This window comes from Pimephales promelas, chromosome 23 (genome assembly GCF_988280905.1).
Source record: "Pimephales promelas chromosome 23, fPimPro1.hap1.1, whole genome shotgun sequence".
Classification (NCBI taxonomy): Eukaryota; Metazoa; Chordata; class Actinopteri; order Cypriniformes; family Leuciscidae; genus Pimephales; species Pimephales promelas.
The window spans coordinates 26590613-26602852 of record NC_142791.1 but is presented as its reverse complement, the minus strand read 5'-3'; the positions used below and the strand labels follow the sequence as shown (position 1 = coordinate 26602852).

At 39.0% G+C, this 12240-nt stretch overlaps 1 protein-coding gene across 4 annotated transcripts in view; it reads right to left on the bottom strand.

Moving 5' to 3' along the window:
* ttc28 (tetratricopeptide repeat domain 28) overlaps positions 1-12240 on the bottom strand; it is a 352746-nt gene that overhangs the window by 37998 nt on the left and 302508 nt on the right. For all 4 annotated transcript variants that reach the window (XM_039676346.2, XM_039676347.2, XM_039676348.2 and 1 more), the window contains 2 exons: positions 9186-9295; positions 716-845 (listed from right to left, as the gene is read on the bottom strand). In XM_039676346.2, coding sequence (XP_039532280.2) covers positions 716-845; positions 9186-9295 — 240 coding nt within the window. The remainder of the gene's footprint in view (positions 1-715; positions 846-9185; positions 9296-12240) is intronic.

The following is a 12240-nucleotide window of genomic DNA, read 5'->3' as shown; positions in this document are numbered from 1 at the left end:
CTGAAGAAAGAAAGACATGGACATCTTGGATGACATGGGGGTGAGTCAATTATCAGCAAAAGTTTTTTTTAAAAGTGAACTACTCCTTTAAGACATTTATAATGTTACAAAAAATATGTATTACAAAAAAACCTGTTCTTTTGAATCAAATGATCCTCTACAGCACAACTGTTTTCAACATTGATAATCATAAATGTTTCTTGAGCATCAAATCCTCATATTAGAGTGATTTCTGAAGGATCATGTGACACTGAAGACTGAGTAATGATCACAGGAATAAATTACATGTTTAAAATATATTCATAAGTTATTCTAATTGTAAATATTTCAAAAGATTACTGTATTTCCCCCCAAATAAATCTGATGAGCATAAAATACTTCTAACCATCTATAAATCCTTGAACAAAGATAAATTTGCTTGAAAAGCAACACTAGCATAATATATTTTTCACATTTTAAGTACAAACAAGTTAACATCAAGTGAGGAAATCTACAATAATACACAAATGTATCATGTTTCAAGGATTTTTACATATCTGAACTGGTAAACAAGTCAAAAAAAAAAAGAGTAATTAACTCATTAAGAAGTTCCTGCAGTGTCCAGTCAGCTGATCATTTTAGCAAAATAAACCCCTTTAGAGTGACTGTACATTAATCCTTAAGGGTTACCGCATGATATAAGCAGGAAGGAAGAAGAAGAGGAGGATATTCATACCAAGGCTGACGAGGACCCTCTGGAGAGCCTGGTACGAGGAGGTCTGCAGGTCGAACAGCGAGAGCTTGTAGTCGGTGCTGTGCTGGGCTTCATGACGAATGGTCTCGAACAGAGCCGACGCACGGTACAGCTGTGAGGCAAAAACAAGACCCACACGTGTTAATAATAAAGCACTGACCTGCTCTGACACCGATCACGAAACACTGCAACGTGTGTTATCACGCCACTGAGCCTAATGAGAGCAGTGTGTTTATCTGCAGTGCTCAGATGTGACCAGCGGGGGGCAGCAGACTTCTACGCCTAAACTTTGCCTGTTTTCTTGCTGCCTTTAATCAAATCATAGCAAGTCAAGAACGTCCTGAAACAGCCACAGTCGTGTTTGCACTGTCTCGATTAGTGATGGAAACTGTTTTGAGGCCAGTTAGTGTGTGGGATGACTGACGTGGTATTTCTGGCTAATGATAAGCTCTCATTCAGAGTCAGCGTACATGTGTGTGTGTGTGTGTGTGACGCTGCCACCGCTGACAGCTCGTGTGCGTGAGGGAGAAAACGAGTATATATCTGACATCTGAGTTGAGAACAAACCTAAAGTAGCAATGCTAACTTAGCTAAGTTTTTCAGTAGTGTCACGAGTTTCTTCATGCCTTAAAATAGCTTGAATGTAACCTCATTTAGTATGCAGGATATGCTAATTCCCCACCTCCACTCACTCACACCAGCTCACAGATTCACTCGGTCAACTAACTGAGGTAAATGCTGCACAACGGTATCACTCTGCACATAACGGTAATTAATATGATTAGCATTTTGCTTGACTAAGTTATCAAACAGCTAACAATGCATTGCTACATGCTAATGCTACACAAACCACATTCCCATTCCCATTTTTCTTCTTACAATCATCAGAAACGCTTTGAACAACTTGTTGAAAGTCAGTGGAGAAAGGCATATAGTTCATCATATCATAGTAATATACATCATACATATTGCTAAATCCACTCTCAGGCCTCCTCTGCTAGTTCGATGTTAATGATATGCTAAAGCCTGACAGCACGTTGATCTGATTGGCTACAAGCTAGTGTGTGACATCAGAAACTTGTTGTCTTTGGTTCACTGCAGTTTTAAGGAGAAAATACTCAGCAACGCTGTCGAATTATGAATTTACACATTATTTGTCTTAAAGTGTATTAAAAACACCACATAAACATATAAACAACATTAAAAGCTTGATTTTCACCACAGGGGGGACTTTGGTGCGTTCACATCGGACGCGAATAGCGCGTCAGGCGCGAATGATTTCAATGTTAAGTCAATGCAAAGACGCGTTAGTGCGTAAAAAATTCCTGCAACTAAATAATGACTAAATCATTTGCGCGTAACGCGCTTAACACGGCAAACCCTCAATTCGCGCGAATTTGACGCTAGAATGAGGCGTATTCGCACCTTCTGCGCCGAGCTAACGCCTCATTCGCACGTCAAGTTCGCGCTTTCGATTTAGTTAGTGCTATTTGTGCATTCACGCGTTTGACGCGAATTTGCGTCTGCCGCCCGAGTCAATTTGCGCCGTGTTAACCAATCAGGAGCCTAGCTGCTTGCTCACGTGATGAAGTATGATGCTTCAATAAATTACGGTATTTATTAGGGTCCGGTAACACAAATATACGGCGACGATGATCCCCACGCCGCTGTTCTGACAATGGCTGCCAACGGATTTCGATTCTGACGCGCGTTACACGCGTACATTTCGCTTTAAACTTTCGTTTTTACGCGCGTTGGTTTCACTCTTGACACGCGAATTAACACAAAGTGGTCAAGCGTCAAACTCTACGCGTCAGGCGCGAAGTAGTTTTAGGATGTCTGATTTGTTTTAGTGAATTGATTCATTTGCATGGTTTATGTACAGTAAATACCAATTCACAGATGCAAATGATTTACAGATAATATAAATGATTCAATGATTGAATAGACGATTCACTGGTGAAATAAAAGATTCACTAATCAATAAACTATATAAATGATTCACTGGTGAAATAAAAGATTCACTTATCAATAAACGATTCACTTGTGAAATAAAAGATTCACTTATCAATAAACGATTCACGGGTGAAATAAAAGATTCACTGATCAATAAACGATTCACTGGTGAAATAAAAGATTCACTGATCAATAAACGATTCACTGGTGAAATAAAAGATTCACTGATCAATAAACGATTCACGGGTGAAATAAACGATTCATTGATCAATAAACGATTCACTGGTGAAATAAAATATTCACTAATCAATAAACGAATCATTGGTGAAATAAAATATTAACTAATCAATAAACGATTTACTGGTAAAATAAAAGATTCACTAATCAATAAACGATTCACTGGTGAAATAAAATATTCACTAATCAATAAACAAATTCACTGGTGAAATAGAAGATTCACTAATCAATAAACAATTCACTGGTGAAATAAAAGATTCACTAATCAATAAACGATTCACTGGTGAAATAAAATATTCACTAATCAATGAACGATTCACTGGTGAAATAAAAGATTCACTAATCAATAAACGATTCACTGGTGAAATAAAATATTCACTAATCAATAAACAATTAACTGGTGAAATAAAAGATTCACTAATCAATAAACGATTCACAGTGGAAATAAAAGATTCACTAATCAATAAACAATTCACTGTTGAAATAAAAGATTCACTAATCAATAAACGATTCACTGGTGAAATAAAATATTCACTAATAAATAAGCAATTCACTGGTAAAATAATAGATTCACTAATCAATGAACGATTCACTGGTGAAATAAAATATTCACTAATAAATACATGATTCACTGGTAAAAAAGAAAGATTCACTATTAATCAAATAAACGATTTACTGGTGAAATAAAAGATTCACTAATCAATAAGTGATTCAGTGGTGAAAAGAAAGGTTAATTAATCAAATAAATGACTCACTGGTGAAATAAAAAAATCACTAATCAATAAACGATTCAATGGTGACAGGACATTTTGAAGCAGACTGAACTACTATGTTCTTGTAAAATACACTCATTTTTTGTTTCATTTAGAAGTTAGAATTGTTTACATTGTTTACAGTGTATTGGTCTGGTCACGCCGTCCTCCTTCACATGAGCAGTAGCTTGTACTTCAGCGCTGGCTGAGGCTGCATGTTTGAGTATTTATGTGTTTTCAAGATATATGTGTGTGTTTGTGGCGTGGAATGCAGCGTTTCTCAGGGGTTCGGCTGCAGAGAGCCCTTCATCAGCATACAGCACAGCCAGCCTGCAATCAATTAACAGCGGAATGCATCAGCACACACACACACTCCATCTGCAATCTGCAGCGCTCCAGAACTGTCTATACATCACACACACACACAGCAAACTGAGTCACCAGGGAGGAAGGCCATGAAAAGCTACTATTACTACTCACACACGCTGTACTATCAGCTGACTCGGGTTTCTTTTCATTTTCTCCACTCTTCGGCCTGCAAACGCAGACACAAACGCTCGCTCGACACATTACAGGAGCCTGCACACGTTCTGTTATATTGTGGAGGCTAACATACTTTCTCATTGCAGGGATTACTATAGTTCATTCATGTGTCGTTTTTTAAAGGAACGCGCCACTGTTTTTAGAAATAGGGGATATTCAGTGGCGTAACTTTGTGGGTGGGACAGGTGTGTGTGGGCTAATACAATGCTAAATCATAAATCAGATGTACACCTATGTACAATAACATACCAATGTCCAGCAATCGATTTAAATAGTATATTGTGTTTAATTTGTTGTTTAATGAGATATAATACGTGTTGGTGGTGAGAATTTTTCACGTGAAGAAATACATAGATCCGACATTAACACGCATACACTTCAATGGTCCAGTGGCAGAACTTTTCAGTAGCATCTCATTGCAGTACACAAGATCCAGGGGGCGGAGTCGGATCCAGATCTGAGGGGTGGAGCTGGGTAGGTTTAGGGGTGGGGTTAGGGATCAGGGGGTGGAGCTGGGTAGGTTTAGGGGTGGGGTTAGGGATCAGAGGGTGGAGCTGGGTAGGTTTAGGGATCAGGGGGTGGAGCTGGGTAGGTTTAGGGGTGGGTTTAGGGATCAGGGGGTGGAGCTGGGTAGGTTTAGGGGTGGGGTTAGGGATCAGGGGCTGGATCTGGGTAGGTTTAGGGGTGGGGTTAGGGATCAGAGGGTGGAGCTGGGTAGGTTTAGGGATCAGGGGGTGGAGCTGGGTAGGTTTAGGGGTGGGTTTAGGGATCAGGGGGTGGAGCTGGGTAGGTTTAGGGGTGGGTTTAGGGATCAGGGGGTGGATCTGGGTAGGTTTAGGGGTGGGGTTAGGGATCAGGGGCTGGATCTGGGTAGGTTTAGGGGTGGGGTTAGGGATCAGAGGGTGGAGCTGGGTAGGTTTAGGGATCAGGGGGTGGAGCTGGGTAGGTTTAGGGGTGGGTTTAGGGATCAGGGGGTGGAGCTGGGTAGGTTTAGGGGTGGGTTTAGGGATCAGGGGGTGGATCTGGGTAGGTTTAGGGGTGGGGTTAGGGATCAGGGGCTGGATCTGGGTAGGTTTAGGGGTGGGGTTAGGGATCAGAGGGTGGAGCTGGGTAGGTTTAGGGATCAGGGGGTGGAGCTGGGTAGGTTTAGGGGTGGGTTTAGGGATCAGGGGGTGGAGCTGGGTAGGTTTAGGGGTGGGGTTAGGGATCAGGGGGTGAATCTGGGTAGGTTTAGGGATCAGGGGGTGGAGCTGGGTAGGTTTAGGGACCAGGGGGTGGAGCTGGGTAGGTTTAGGGGTGGGGTTAGGGATGAGGAGGTGGAGCTGGGTAGGTTTAGGGGTGGGTTTAGGGACCAGGGGGTGGAGCTGGGTAGGTTTAGGGGTGGGGTTAGGGATGAGGAGGTGGAGCTGGGTAGGTTAAAAGTGGTGGGGACATGTCCCATCTGTCCCACCCGCAAATTACGCCTATGGGGACATTCAACGTCATTTAGTTTGGTGGGCAAATACATTTTTGTCTCAGGACATATATTGTCTTAGTTTGGCAGCGCCGCCGCTAGCTTAGCTTAGCATAATGAATGGAATCCTTTGTTGCCAGATAGCATGTAGTGAATAAACATGATAAAAAAAAATACGAATAACTTCTTGTGGCCTATATAGTCACAACAAAAACATTTTATTTACTGTTTTTGGTATTTATTCAAGTGCATTTTGTGTTAAGAAAATGTGTACCTGCATTATTATGACATTATCATTATTTTAGATGTAAATGGTCTCGGAACGACAATATTATCGTTTATCGTAATAATTTCTTGGACAATTTATCGTCCAGCAAAATTTGTTATCGTGACAGTGACAGGCCTACCTATATGCCCTTTTTTAAACTCTTGATGTTGTTTTTGTGCTCTACTAGAACAGGTTTTCCAGCTTGAATGTTGATTATCTCCCTCATATTCTCCATTGTTGCGGCTCCTCTCTTCCCGGTCTGTCAGTAACGCTCTGTTTACTTCCTGTCTCTATGAAGCCCCTCCTTCTGAAAAGCACACTGTGCTCTGATTGGTCGGCTGGAGCAGTGTGTTGTGATTGGTCAAGCGTGTTTGGGAAATGCCCCCCTCCCCCCTCTTACCATAACCGCCAGTTTCAACACACTACTAACTAACTCAACCAGGCCCCGCCCCTTTATTCTGCAAATTAATTATTTAAATGAGGAATATTGTGACGTTTTCTTTTATGACAAGGGCGGGGCAACCTGTCACTCACATGAGATCCACCAATAGCAAACCGTAAACATCCAATCACTTCCCCACGGATAAAATCAAGCCCCGCCTACATTTGCTCTCATTCCAAAAGCCTTTTCACTTGAACATACGTCACTATATGGAAGAAGAGAGCAGCACAACTTCCATTTCATGCCACCTACACAGACCCACGCTATATTTAGAGACCTTTGCAGGACTCTTTTGTCTCAAGACAATAAAAGAATACCCAAGCAATCATTTTAAAAACACCCTAAAGTATTACAAAACTTTTTTGGAGGGAAAAATGTTGTTAAAGTGACGTTTCCTTGTGAGATCTTGCAGCACACACACAACTGGACTCAACAACAGCAGCACCAATCTGAACGCGTGGTCCGTGGCGTGCCAGTTTGATTGACAGCTGCTGCCAGAGGCGCGTGAGGCTCGAGACGACTGTTTCTCCCTCTTTCAGACGTCCCTGCCCAACGGCACAGCTGCTTAATTGACAAGATTGGCTGTACGATGATATAAACACATTATCCTCTAATCTTCCGTCTCCCTGTAGACGTTCGGCACATATGCGATCAACATCCTTGAGACCCGCCGTAACCGAGACGCGAGAACGGCTCTGTGTATTACAGAGGGAGAAGAACAATCGAGAGCTTTCCTGCCCAGACGGCCATGATGAAATGTGATCCGAGCAGACGATTACAGAGACGTCACCGTCTGAGCCGACCACCTCGAGAAATCAGACCAAAAATCTAATAAAATCTGTCACTTTGAGCTCAATACATAATATCAGAGGTTCAATACACCTCAGTCTGGTTTCATGTTTGTTATTGGAAAGATTAGAGCACAAAGCAATCCTAAAATGTGACAGGAAAAACAAACAGCTATGTCTAAATCATAACAAAAGTATACTTTTTTAGTAATTATTAATATTTTCCTACATCATTTATTTTTTGGACATTTATTTTATTCTAATATATTTTCAATCAAAGAAACACTTTAGATTCGTTTCATGTTCAGCAAAACTCATTTATGAGACATTAAATACAGCTTTACGATTATAAATTGTTCTCACAGCACACTCATGAGCTCTTAAAGAGACAGCGCTCTTCAACAACTGAAGGATTGAATCTTTATACAATGATCTTTTATTGCTCTTTTAATTTAGTCCAAGATAATCCAAATGTAAACAGATTGGGATAAAAAAATATACAATATTGACTGACATAAAAAGTTTGGCGTTGGTAAGATTTTTGAAAGAATTTTGATTTTTGAAAGTCTTATGCTCAGCGTTTATTTGATCAAAAATACAGTAAAAACAGTTATATTGTGAAATATTATTAATATTCAAAAGAACTGTTTTCTATGTGAATATATAGTATGCTGTAATTTATTCCTGTGATCAAAGCTTAATATTCGGCATCATTACTCCAGTCTTCAGTGTCACATGATCCTTCAAAAATCACTCTAATATGATGATTTGATGCTCAAGAAACATTTAGGATTATTATCAATGAGTTCATATTTTCGTGGAAACCATTTTCATGATTCTTTGAAGAATAGAAAGTTCAAAAGAACTTTGAAATCTTTTGTATTATGTCTTTACTTTCACTTTTGATCAATTTGATTTCTGTTGAATAAATAATAAATAAATAATAATAAATAAATAAATAAATACACACACATGCATGTATATTTAAGAAAAAAATAGTATTTATATATAAAATATTTATATTTATATAAAATATAAATTATATATAAATCTATATACATGAAAAAAATTCTTAAATATATACAAGCATGTGTGTGTATTTATATATATAAAATAATTATACACAGTGCACCCACATATATAATATTTTTTCTTAAATATACATGCATGTGTGTGTATTTATTATTTATTTATTATTATTATTATTTATTCAACAGAAATCAAATTGATCAAAAGTGAAAGTAAAGACATAATACAAAAGATTTCAAAGTTCTTTATATATATATATATATATATATATATATCATGCATCCATATTATATTAAATGTTAAAGATATTGAATGTTAAAAATATTAAATGTTGGATTCAAACGTTGTTTAAACTAATCAATCAGGAATAGTTCAGTAGGCTAAATTCTCAGGTTGATTTCTGTTGTTTTTATGATTCACTCGGACCCCTTTAGCATCGACTTGTGAATCACTTGCTCAAGCTGTGGCGCTCAAAACAAAGCTTTGTTTGCACTTTCTGAACAGAAAATTTGTTTGATTTCTGAACAAATCAATGGTGTGCACTTTGGCCGTGACCATTTGGTTCACTTCAGCGCTGCTAGTGACACAGAAATCACACACTGCAGCTTTGAGTGACTCGGATGAATTACTCAATCGATTCATTAAAGCTAACGAATGGAATCGGATCAGATGAATCGCTCTACATCCAAATCCTCAAACAAACCGTTCGTCTCGTTTGGACTGAATCATTAGGGCCTGAATGCACAGAGAGTGTGTGCAGAGAGAGACTGCCTGAACATCAAATCCAGCCTCTGTTTGTCTCACACACTGATGAAGTCACAAGTGAAGAGTCTGACGGCGATGACAAGTCCGCAAACACACGTACGCATACAGACACATCATTAGAAGAAGCAGAGACAGTGGAGCTCTGTCAAGAAGAGCGTTCATGAGCATCCTGTGCGGGGACTGTGGTAAATTGGCTGTGTGTGTGTGTGTGTGTTGTACCTGGTGCTGGGATTCCTCCAGATTGCCGCTGGCCCACAGCGAGAGCCCCAGACGGTGTCGAATCTTGGCCTCGTCCTCTCGACGGCCCAGCTGCTCCGCCAGACGCAGACCTGAGACACACCGAACAGTTTAAGTTCACTCATCTCATTCTTGTTTTAATATATCAAATTTGTATGCTTTTTGGCTTTTAGTCCGTGTTTGTTTGCAATATAGATACAAAGTTGATAATAGTAGTCTTTCTCTTCCAGACAAAGATTGTTATTTTAGTATTATTATTATTATTATTTATTAATAAGCTTTTATTTTGTTTATTTTCTGTTTTTATTTTGATGTTGAGTTTTAGCAATGTGCTTGTCATGTTATGTATTTTTAATATATATTTAATTTATATTTTTAATATATATTATATATAATTATTATTTATTATTATTATTTTTTTTAAAAAAGGGTTCCTCTGGGTTCTATATAGAACCCTGGGGTTCCATACTTGGCCAATAGAACCTTTTACCAAAAAAAAAAAAAAAAAAAAAAAAAATGGTTCATTTTGGAGTTCCATATATGAAGCGGGGGATGGAACCATTTCTGGTTCTAAATAGAACCATTTCTTCTAAGAGTGTATATTCAAGTAGAAAACAGTTATTTTAAATTGTAATAATATTTCATACTATAACTGTTTTATCAAACACTTCTTTAAACATTAAACAATCTTTCCAACCCCAAACATTTGAGTATATACTTTGATTTCATACTATTTCCTTCTGTTTTATCTGGAAAAAGGGTTTAGAGGAAAAAAAACAAACATGCATTTTCTTTTGCTGGCTGAAGTATTCCTTTAATAAAAGCATATACGAAACTCTCAGCACTCAAACCCAGAAGTGGTTGAAATCAGTTCTCGAATGTGTCTCGTTTTGAAATTCATATTTTCGTGCGCTCTGCAATTAATCATCCTACAAAAACAGCCTTCAAAACATCCCCTTGTCTTTTCTTCCTCCGTTCTTTTCATTCTCTCTGTTTTTATGTTTTTCATCATCAGACTTTGACATGGCTGTCGGGACGCGCTGGTATTTAGGTCTCATCAGGCACTGATCTAAAGAAAAGCCTCAGAAATGATTTTTCCCCCCGTTCAACACAGACTTTAATCGCGTTTCAATCCCACTTTGATTCCTTTGGAGTTCAAACCCAAGACAAAAGAAATGCTCCCCTCTCAAAACCATCTACACGACCACATCGGTCTGAATTATAGACTGTGTATTCAGTCAAGTCATGTCTCTAATGGGCAAATACAACACTATATCCAATTATCCATTTCTTTATCCTAAATAAACAAATTCTGACAGAAAGTAGTGTGCATACATGCTGTTTGACAGTCAGATCAAATAATCACAGGTCACGTCTAGAATATTGCACTGTTTAAAGTTGACCAACATGTATTAAGTGTTGATGTTGTTTTTGTGCTTTACTAGGCTTGAATGTTGATTATTCTCCTCATATTCTCCATTGTTGCGGCTCCTCTCTTCCCAGTCTGTCAGTAACACTCCTGTCTCTATGAAGCCCCTCCTTCTGAAAACCACACTGTGCTCTGATTGGTCGGCTGGATCAGTGTGTTGTGATTGGTCAAGCGCTTTGAGCGTGTTTGGGAAATGTCCCGCCCTTTTCCACAACCGCCAGTTTCAACCATAGTTTAAATAATATGGACGTAGTGTCTGTGTCTGTTTCTGAAGAGCATTTTTGAAGCCCAAAGTGGGCGGAGCCTGTCGTCGCCATCTTGGCCGCGTCACTCCCGGATAAACAAAAATGGACATGGAGACGTGACGCTAACAGACAGCAGACAAATGGCTAGTAGTGACATCAGCGGCAATCCACCTGTCACTCAAGTGGCCACGCCCTTAATTATGCAGAACTTTAAGGCTTAATATAATTTAAACGGATGGGTTATAAAAACATTCACCCCCCTCACAGTTGTCATGAAGGGTAATATTAACTATATTGACTGAAAAAACGTTTTATACCAGAATGTAAACATACTTTTCTCTGCTGTAAAGTTGGGAATTTTAACATGGGGGTCTATGGGACTGACTCTCTTCTGCAGCCGGTCTCTAGTGGCCAGTCGATGAATTGCAGTTTAAGTCACTTCTATGAAGGATTCAAGAGAGAGACCGGAAAATTGGCGCTTGGTTTCAAACTAAAAGAAAAATTTTGCCCGTTAATTTTCCGTTGCCGAACCAATCAAATACCTTCATTATCAAACACACAACAAGCAAAACGTGGAGCCTGACAAGCTACGGTTCTCTGCACAACTTAAACTAAACGCTAAACCAAGTTGAGAGTGAGAGTTCCTCCTCCACTCTTAGTTAATTGGCTGTCAGATGGAGGGAAGCGGTGGCCTTTGGCAAAGAGTGTGCGAGACGGGATCCGCATCTATCTGTCCTTTTCCCACTGTCCGCCACTCTCGCAGGAGGGAAGAAGCGCTGAGGTCACTGTCAAAAGTCCAGGATGAAGGTGATTAAAGCGTTCGGCCGCCCGTGAGACGCTCGCTTCCTGACAGCTGACAGAACCGAGGAAAGCCATTTCACCGAGACAGGACAGCTTTTATTGAGTGGACACCTAATTCAACTACAAACCCTTTTAACAAAACGGGAAATGATTTTCCGTGAACTGGTTCTTTTAGATGAACAAGTGCCTCATAAGTTTACATAATCGTGCTATTACACATATGCACAATACTATCAATAAACAGGGTTCGTGCTGATCCAGTAAAAAGAAATTCCAGAACTACTTTTTTGGTCTATTATCTGAGATCTCACTTTTCAAACAATATCTTTAGTATTTTTTAAGGATTTTTAAAACTCAAATTACAGATATAAAGTATCCAAAATACAACTTACAACGTATTTAATAATAAATATTAAATACAAAGTTTATAACGACCATTATTGTTCAATAAATAATATTTTATATTATAAAGTTGCCATACTTTGTATTATCAGACAGGCTGCGGTGTTAAATTTGTGTGAAAATATTGTATTTTTCGTTTTTTTCGAAAAAATATATTGTA